Source organism: Lolium rigidum, chromosome 6 (assembly GCF_022539505.1).
Source record: "Lolium rigidum isolate FL_2022 chromosome 6, APGP_CSIRO_Lrig_0.1, whole genome shotgun sequence".
NCBI classification, from domain to species: Eukaryota; Viridiplantae; Streptophyta; class Magnoliopsida; order Poales; family Poaceae; genus Lolium; species Lolium rigidum.
Genome location: NC_061513.1, coordinates 61,045,373 through 61,055,438, shown reverse-complemented (window position 1 = coordinate 61,055,438; position 10,066 = coordinate 61,045,373). Strand labels below are relative to the sequence as shown.

Here is a 10,066-nt window from a genome sequence, read left to right as displayed (position 1 = left end):
TGAATTTTGCCTTATGCCTGAAAGCATTTATAAATCTTTGAAACTTTGGGGAGTCGATGAAAGAAATAACTCTCATTGATAACTCTATTATAATTCCTAAGGGAATAGCCGCAGGTGTGCATACAACCATTCTTGGAAGAACAATATCCATTGATTATCTTGTTATTGAAACAGGAAAAATCATACTCGGGAGATCCTCGTTGAAACTATTGGGAGCAAGTCATTAATGTGGGAGAAGGCACTCTGAAATTCACCTCTATACCAGGGGGAAATCATATATTTCCTAAACCAAAGGGAAAGAAAAACAATAAGAAAGGTAAGGGTAAAGCCCAAGGTAAGGTTGACACACCATCTCTTGATAATACTTGATACACACTTTCGCGCCTAGCTGAAAGGCGTTAAAGAAAAGCGCTTATGGGAGACAACCCATGTTTTTACTCCAGTATTTTTGTTTTATATTTGTGTCTTGGAAGTTGTTTACTACTGTAGCAACCTCTCCTTATCTTAGTTTTATGTTTTGTTGTGCCAAGTAAAGTCTTTGATAGAAAAGTAAGTACTAGATTTGGATTACTGCGCAGTTCCAGATTTCTTTGATGTCACGAATCTGGGTCTATCTCCCCGTAGGTAGCTCAGAAAATTACGCCAATTTACGAGCATGATCCTCAGATATGTACGCAACTTTCATTCAATTTGAGCATTTTCGTTTGAGCAAGTCTGGTGGCCTAATAAAATCCATCTTTACGGACTGTTCTGTTTTGACAGATTCTGTCTTTTATTTCGCATTGCCTCTTTTGCTATGTTGGATGAATTTCTTCGATCCACTAATGTCCAGTAGCTTTATGCAATGTCCAGAAGTGTTAAGAATGATTGTGTCACCTCTGAACATGTGAATTTTTATTATGCACTAACCCTCTAATGAGTTGTTTCGAGTTTGGTGTGGAGGAAGTTTCCAAGGGTCAAGAGAGGAGTATGATGCAATATGATCAAGGAGAGTGAAAGCTCTAAGCTTGGGGATGCCCCGGTGGTTCACCCCTGCATATATTAAGAAGACTCAAGCGTCTAAGCTTGGGGATGCCCAAGGCATCCCCTTCTTCATCGACAACATTATCGGGTTCCTCCCCTGAAACTATATTTTTATTCCGTCACATCTTATGTACTTTGCTTGGAGCGTCGGTTTGTTTTTGTTTTTTGTTTTGTTTGAATAAAATGGATCCTAGCATTCACTTTATGGGAGAGAGACACGCTCCGCTGTTGCATATGGACAAATATGTCCTTAGGCTCTACTCATAGTATTCATGGCGAAGTTTCTTCTTCGTTAAATTGTTATATGGTTGGAATTGGAAAATGCTACATGTAGTAACTCTAAAATGTCTTGGATAATTTGATACTTGGCAATTGTTGTGCTCATGTTTAAGCTCTTGCATCATATACTTTGCACCCATTAATGAAGAAATACTTAGAGCTTGCTAATTTGGTTTGCATATTTGGTTTCTCTAGAGTCTAGATAATATCTAGTATTGAGTTTTGAACAACAAGGAAGACGGTATGGAGTCTTATAATGTTTACCATATGTCTTTTATGTGAGTTTTGTTGTACCGTTCATCCTTGTGTTTGTTTCAAATAACCTTGCTAGCCTAAACCTTGTATCGAGAGGGAATACTTCTCATGCATCCAAAATCCTTGAGCCAACCACTATGCCATTTGTGTCCACCATACCTACCTACTACATGGTATTTATCCGCCATTCCAAAGTAAATTGCTTGAGTGCTACCTTTAAAATTCCATCATTCACCTTTGCAATATATAGCTCATGGGACAAATAGCTTAAAAACTATTGTGGTATTGAATATGTACTTATGCACTTTACCTCTTATTAAGTTGCTTGTTGAGCGATAACCATGTTTCGGGGACGCCATCAACTATTCTTTGTTGGATATCATGTGAGTTGCTATGCATGTCCGTCTTGTCTGAAGCAAGAGAGATCTACCACCTTCATGGTTGGAGCATGCATATTGTTAGAGAAGAACTTTGGGCCGCTAACTAAAGCCATGATTCATGGTGGAAGTTTCAGTTTGGACGTATATCCTCAATCTCATATGAGAATAATAATTGTTGCCACATGCTTATGCATTAAAGAGGAGTCCATTATCTGTTGTCCATGTTGTCCCGGTATGGATGTCTAAGTTGAGAATAATCAAAAGCGAGAAATCCAAAATGCGAGCTTTCTCCTTAGACCTTTGTACAAAGCGGCATGGAGGTACCCCATTGTGACACTTGGTCAAAACATGTGCATTGCAAAGATCCGGTAGTCCAAGTTAATTAGGACAAGGTGCGGGCACTATTAGTATACTATGCATGAGACTTGCAACTTGTAAGATATAACTTTCATAACTCATATGCTTTATTACTACCGTTGACAAAATTGTTTCATGTTTTCAAAATAAAAGCTCTAGCACAAATATAGCAATCGATGCTTTCCTCTTTGAAGGACCATTCTCTTTACTTTTATGTTGAGTCAGCTTCACCTATTTCTCTCCACCTCAAGAAGCAAACACTTGTGTGAACTGTGCATTGATTCCTACATACTTGCATATTGTACTTGTTATATTACTCTATGTTGACAATTATCCATGAGATATACATGTTACAAGTTGAAAGCAACCGCTGAAACTTAATCTTCCTTTGTGTTGCTTCAATGCCTTTACTTTGATTTATTGCTTTATGAGTTAACTCTTATGCAAGACTTATTAATACTTGTCTTGAAGTACTATTCATGAAAAGTCTTTGCTATATGATTCACCTGTTTACTCATGTCATCACCATTGTTTTGATCGCTGCATCCACTACATATGTTTACAAATAGTATGATCAAGGTTATGATGGCATATCACTTCGAAATTATCTTTGTTATCGTTTTACTCGCTCGGGACGAGCGTAACTAAGCTTGGGGATGCTTGATACGTCTCCGACGTATCGATAATTTCTTATGTTCTATGCCATATTATTGATGATACCTACATGTTTTATGCACACTTTATGTCATATTCGTGCATTTTCCGGAACTAACCTATTAACAAGATGCCGAAGTGCCGCTTCTCGTTTTCTCGCTGTTTTTGATTTCAGAAATCCTAGTAACGAAATATTCTCGGAATTGGACGAAACGAAGACCCAGGGGCCTATTTTTCCACGGAGCTTCCGTAAGACCGAAGAACATACGAAGTGGGGCCACGAGGTGGCCGCACGACCACGTGGGCCCGCGCCGCCCGTGGTGTGGGCCCCTCGTCCGGCCCCCGACTCGCCCTTCCGCCTACTTAAAGCCTCCGTCGCGAAACCCCGAGGCGAAAAACCACGATACGGAAAACCTTACCGAGACGCCGCCGCCGCCGATCCCATCTCGGGGGATTCTCGGAGATCTCCTCCGCACCCCGCCGGAGAGGGGATTCATCTCCCGGAGGACTCTACACCGCCATGGTCGCCTCCGGAGTGATGAGTGAGTAGTTCACCCCTCGGACTATGGGTCCATAGCAGTAGCTAGATGGTTGTCTTCTCCTCATTGTGCTTCATTGTTGGATCTTGTGAGCTGCCTAACATGATCAAGATCATCTATCCGTAATACTCTATGTTGTGTTTGTCGGGATCCGATGGATAGAGAATACCATGTCATGTTAATTATCAAGTTATTACACATGTGTTGTTTATGATCTTGCATGCTCTCCGTTTCTAGTAGAGGCTCCGGCCAAGTTTTTACTTTTAACTCCAAGAGGGAGTACTTATGCTCGATAGTGGGTTCATGCCCGCATTGACACCTGGGACAAGTGACGTAAAGTTCTAAGGTTGTGTTGTGTCGTTGCCACTAGGGATAAAACATTGGCGCTATGTCCGAGGATGTAGTTGTTGATTACATTACGCACCATACTTAATGCAATTGTCCTGTTGCTTTGCAACTTAATACCGGAGGGGTTCGGATGATAACCTCGAAGGTGGACTTTTTAGGCATAGATGCAGCTTGGATGGCGGTCTATGTACTTTGTCGTAATGCCCAATCAAATCTCACTATACTTATCATGTCATGTATGTGCATTGTTATGCCCTCTCTATTTGTCAATTGCCCGACCGTAATTTGCTCACCCAACATGCTTTTATCTTATGGGAGAGACACCTCTAGTGAACTCGTGGACCCCGGTCCATTCTTTAATACCGAAATACAAATCTGCCGCAATACTTGTTTTTACTGTTTTCTCTCGCAAACAATCATCTTCCACACAATACGGTTAATCCTTTGTTACAGCAAGCCGGTGAGATTGACAACCTCACTCGTTTCGTTGGGGCAAAGTACTTTGGTTGTGTTGTGCAGGTTCCACGTTGGCGCCGGAATCTCCGGTGTTGCGCCGCACTACATCCCGCCGCCATCAACCTTCAACGTGCTTCTTGACTCCTACTGGTTCGATTAAACCTTGGTTTCTAACTGAGGGAAACTTGCCGCTGTGCGCATCACACCTTCCTCTTGGGGTTCCCAACGGACGTGTCAACTACACGCATCAAGTCCTCGGGGTGGAGGTATGCGATTTACTCAGCTTCGGAAAACCTGCTCGATGACAGGGCCTACTGCTGCTTGTTCGGAATTATCTGGGCGCTTTCGCGTTGTTACAATGAGTTGTGGTTGTGCCTCTAGGGCTCCCGAGATCCGACTTATAAAGGCGCCAGGATTTAGGGTTTCTACGGAGAGTCCTAGCTGGAATACAAGATGCCTAAGTACGGAATATACATTGCCGTGCACGTCAAGGATCCACCTAGATCTAATCTTGTCGTCATGGATCCGGACTTCATGGGCATCCATGGATCCACCTACTCTGTAGGTCGGTTGGGATCCTGCTCCTGTTCCTGTGCTGGACTTCATCCATCTTCTATCAACAGCAACTGGGCCGCCCGACGGGCCACATGCCACCATCACCATTTATGGGCCACCCGGGCTTGCTGGATGTAGACCATGTAGTTGGTATACCCATAAAGTATACCCACAACAATAGCAGTGGCACTACACTATAGATGCGCTGACTTAAAAAGGCGGTAATAGATGGAGGAAGTTTTTTACAGAATTGTAGATAATTTCTATGGCTAAAAAAGGCGGCAGATGATGGAGTATTTTTTGTTTCAGGTTCTATCCTAGAAGGCAGTAGTATTTTTTAATAGATGATGTACGGTAAACTAAATATGTTTTTCTGGTATTGCTACGAAAGAAGACATTACTTAGTATTTTTCTCGCGTAAAAGAGGTGGATGACGGTGGAGCAAGTTTATTTTTTGAAAGTGAGGCGGTATTAATTTTCCACGGTCAAAGAATCGACGAATGCTGGAGTATTTTTTTCTCAAGACACCATAGAAGAAGGTAGTACTATGATTGCCGAATAAAAGAGATAATCAAAAGATGGAGTATTTTTCTAAAATACACTCTAGAAAATTTTCCGAATAAAATAGGCGATGAACGGAATGGTACAATAATTATTTTAAAATACACAGTAGTATTTCCGCGGGTAAAAGATGCGACAGATGCTACAATAAGTATATTTTCCAAAGATACCGTAGAAAAAGACATTCAAACACCAGAGTAAATCTATTTTCTCAGAGTACATTAGAAGAAGATATTAGTATTTTTTCCGGAAAAAATTGGACATGAATATTGGAGTACACCCATAGGATGATGGTGAACTATTTCCAAGAAATAATTGTTGAGGAATAAACGTGAGAAAATTCCAGAAAATTATCGAAGGCGATAAATATAAGATGGTTTGTGGTATTTTGTTAAATAAAAGATGCGGTAGATAGTGGAGTATTTTGTTTTTCGGAGTTACTCTAAGAAAAGCCCAAAGCTAGTGTACAAGAAGTGTCGTGGTATCGTCACGACAGATGTCATGGGATGGCTTCAGCAGAGGAGAAGCGAGCCCTATGGACTACGGCAAATTCCGGTTGTGGATATGAGCACGAGCGACACGACGACGTACCCATGTTCAGAACCCTCGCGTGGCCCCTACTCCTACCTGATATGTATAAGCTGTGGAGACAACAATGATGCTTCTAGAGCTTTGGCCGGCATGGGAGCGGGCTGGACATAGACCAAGCTCTCCCCTACTCCCATCGGTGTTTCTAAGTATGGAAGAGAGAATGCTCGATCCCCCGAAGAGGGTGCTACTGAGGCTTATACATCTAAGAGATGCGTCGTTTATTTCACGGCTTCTTCAGTTTTCAGGGAAATTGTCAAGCAAATATTCAACTTTAGAGTAAAGACTTTGACAAAGTTAAGTGGAGCGACATTGCTGGGATCTCTCCTTAGTCCTTACCAATTAACGTAAAAAACAGTTAGCTTCGTATACCATTGCCGGCGATTGGCCACCGACAGATGTGCAACGAAATAAATTCCTTGAGTGTGGTATTGTTGTCTATACAGATAGATCATAGCCAAAAGTAGGAGTGTAAACCGATCGGATCGGATCGGATTTTGCTCATACCATATCCTTTACCATATATTTTTCTCGGATTCGGATATTGATCGGTTTCGGATTTGAATGCGGATATTTCAGACTGCGGATTCGAATCGAAAAAACGGGGCGGACTCTGACCGGAAACCAAAACAGTTAGATTTATACTCTCATCGGTAGATAGTTATAGTTCTTGCAAATTTTTGAGAGAGATTTAAACTTTCAGGCTTGTGTAGTTAAGAAAAATACGCTAAAAGTCAAGCATTGATAGAAACTGAGAGCTAAACATGACCGCACAATGACTTTGGTAACTCAATAACTACTAACCTTCTAAGATTGGTCCTGGATTTTGACTCAAAAACCAGGTTATCCGGTTTAAAACCTTCGAATTATCCTAATTAAATTTCAGATAATCCATATCTGCATGCTATTTGTTATACTATATTCTGCACCGTATCCGGAACACCACTTCGGAATCGGATATCCTTATCCACCGGATTATTTAAAATCAGATAGGGATACCTTAAAACGGATTCGGCACCAATTTCGGTGCGGAAATTATCCTATCCGTTACACCCCTAGCCAAAAGCCTAAAACTAGCTCCGTCGCAAGACATTTGATGGATTTATGCTAATCTCAAGTTGTTGGACAGTGCAAATCTTCTGATTATCACTTGTGATATTGATCTTTTTACCAAGAAGAATAATTATCTTCATCCTTGAACAACGAGAGTTGACATTACTTTTTAAAATACAACAATATTGTTACATGAAAAGATAGTCCAGTCCCCTAACTGATCATTGCGGAATACACGTCTGAACCAGTTCATGTCTACCTTACCAGGAATTTAGAATATTCTTGCACGGAGGGTTGACGATCTGTTAAGAGCCTCAGTAGTGTCTTGATGCTTGCATCAAATAAGGTCAATTCTGCCAGCCTCGACAAGACCCTTGATGGACTTGTACCGAAGGACATACAAGTCGTCAGCAACCAAATCCACAACTTCCTCCCTCTTCATGGAAGCCAACATCACAGGTTAGTACAATTTAAGGGACTGAAACGATAAAATCCAAGTGTCTGGGGTCTTACATGTCATCTAGCTGAAATGCTCCTACGTCACTCTTGGTCTTGCAGAAGACAAAGGTGTCAAGCTGAGGCTCTGGAACTGGAGAGGGCATTCGAAATAACGGTCAGATAGTGCCTCGAAGCTGATTACATGCTAAAACACATTGCCACGGCTTCAGCAATAAAAGGATAAAAGTATTCTTAGCAACGAAAAACATGTAAATGAATAAATTTGTCCCAACATCTGTTATTAACAAAGGAAAGCATATGATATTTGTGAACTTCATTTGCACTTCATTGGAGAAATGGGGTTTCATTTGGGGGACTGTAATAAACTCTTGGTGACTAAGCTACAAAAAAAAATAGAAACATACATCATCACATTGTCCAATGTTGATTCTTCTTGCTTCTCGTCTTAGTATCCAGTTCTGCAATTAACTAACTAACTAACTGCCCCAGGCTTATCTTTCTCACTTCCAAATTGCACTAGACTATTTTTTGAAGTAGTATATTACTTAAGTGTATGTATAGCCAAGTGTGAAAAAATCAACAAATAAACCTTTATACAGAAATACAAGGCCCAAGTATGAGACAAGAAAAAAATGGTAAAACCTTCAAAATAAGTAGCTTACAATAAGCACATTACTAGGAAAAATGGCTTTTGTAGAGCAAAAACATTTCAACTGCAGCGAGCAGAACATTATTCTAAAAAACTGTTTCTAAGAATGCAATGATGCGTTAGCAGTTAGTAGCGATAACTATTTTCAGAATGGAAGATTTGGGGCAAGGTTTCTAGAAGTAGTGTAGACTGAACTAAATAGCACAAAATGGGATTTCAAGAGGCATGCGTGTTTCTTTTATGAATCTCACACATTAGCTATGTTATCCAAAATCAACTTGGAAGCACATGTTTGTTAGTGACGACCTAATCAGACTCCAAAAACCTATTTTCCCCAATTGAATAACATGACAGTATGTGATACATGTCAAGTTGGCCGCTTTAAATGGTGAAGCATCGACAGATTGTCGTATAAAGCAGCTTATGTAACGGGCTAACGGCTAAAGCTACAAACAGGCTATGTAGTAAATCATTACAAAGAAACATGCTAATTATTCAAGATCAAGTGGAGTACCCATGTCATCCTCCGTGCTCGATAAGGATTGCCTAGTTACCGAGTCATAACCATAGGGAAGCTTTGACAGCACCGACTGCTCGAGATGCTTCTCCATGTTCTCCTTGCAGCTACCAACAGATAAAAACCAACAAGGAACCGCCATCTCAGCCACAAAACAAGGAGTAGCAAGTAACAACCAGTAGCCGGTTCAATTGAGTTGATCGATACCTCTTGGCGAATCGCTGCTCCTGCTGGGACAGCCGGCTCAAGAGGTCGTCAGACTTGGAGATGTAGGTCATGTACTTCTCAATCTACAGACAGCAACACGATGAGGTCAACTAAATACCACACCATCTTAGGTGACCAGCGGCGGAGCTACATGGTGTTTATGATGTCAAGTGACATAGCAAAAAATTGGTGAACGCCATGATACCAGCTATGCATACGCCAGTTTTAACCCTATAAATACTACATAATGACCTCACTACATGTGTCACTCATTCTGAATTTTTTACATCACCTGATGCCAATGCTAGCTCTGGCACTTTCGATGAGTAACTGGACTTCTGTGCGGCGCAAATACAGGATTTAGTCTGACCTTCTGCAAGCGGAGGCGGAGGTAGGAGCGGAGCAGGAAGAGCGAGCGGTCGAGGTCCATCTGGTAGAGCGAGACCACCAGGTCGTCGACGCCGTTATCCGTAAAGTCGTCGAGCGTCTCCTCCTGATTTCACCACAGGGTTTCAAGAATTAGCACAATTTCCTGGAATGTTCAGTGTGCATAATAGGCCGAGAGGGGGAATGCTAACGAGGAGCTGGATCTGCTCGCGGGCGCGGGAGACGAGGGCGGAGTCGAAGTGGAGGATCTCCGGCGCGGCCTTCTCGTTGCGCCAGGCCCGCTTCAGCAGCTCCACGTCCGTGGTCGCCGCCGCCGACGCGGACTCCTCGTCCTCCCACGAAGACATCCTCCCTTCCTTATTCTGTCCCGAATTGCCGACGCGCGCGCTGGGGACGAAGCGGCTGGTGAGGATGCGGCACCGGCCTGGTGACCGCGAGAACCGACGAGGGAGGCGAGCGGCGGCGCGGCGGGTCGGATTTGCAGCCGGCGACGGCGAGGAAGAGGCAACCCGCGGGGCCGCGGGGGTTTGGATTGGATTTGGGGGCGACGGTAGTGCTGGGCCGGGAGGCGTGAGAGGATCTGTTCCTGGGCCGAAATACAAACGTAGTAGTAGTTCAATAGCTAGAAAGACTGAACTTCGCTCAAAAAAAAAAAGGGAGAAAGACTGAAGTTCGCTAAAAAAGAAGAGAGCCAGAGAGAAATCGAGTGTATTTTTTTTACTGCGTGTTTTTCTTTTCTCGGTTAATCAAAATCAAAAAGTTTGAAGCAAAAAACGATATCCGGTAGCCGCCAGAATTG

At 42.4% G+C, this 10,066-nt stretch overlaps 1 protein-coding gene across 1 annotated transcript; it reads right to left on the bottom strand.

Moving 5' to 3' along the window:
- Positions 1–7,190: 7,190 nt before the first annotated feature.
- LOC124667432 (DNA replication complex GINS protein SLD5-like) lies at positions 7,191–9,614 on the bottom strand. The gene is made up of 6 exons (XM_047204714.1): positions 9,459–9,614; positions 9,251–9,373; positions 8,881–8,963; positions 8,671–8,780; positions 7,562–7,637; positions 7,191–7,484 (listed from the first exon to the last, which is right to left on the bottom strand). The coding sequence occupies exons 1-6, from the start codon at positions 9,612–9,614 to the stop codon at positions 7,304–7,306; spliced, it is 729 nt and encodes a 242-aa protein (XP_047060670.1). The 3' UTR covers positions 7,191–7,303.
- Between the last annotated feature and the right edge of the window lie 452 nt (positions 9,615–10,066).

Excerpts from the sequence above, each read along its gene's own strand:
- LOC124667432 (XM_047204714.1), bottom strand. The coding sequence starts at position 9,614 with ATGTCTTCGTGGGAGGACGAGGAGTCCGCGTCGGCGGCGGCGACCACG. Across the intron at positions 8,964-9,250 it reads TCCGCCTCCGCTTGCAGAAG|ATTGAGAAGTACATGACCTA; the intron begins GTCAGACTAAAT and ends TGCTGTCTGTAG. Across the intron at positions 7,485-7,561 it reads GCATTTCAGCTAGATGACAT|AGGGAGGAAGTTGTGGATTT; the intron begins GTAAGACCCCAG and ends GCTTCCATGAAG.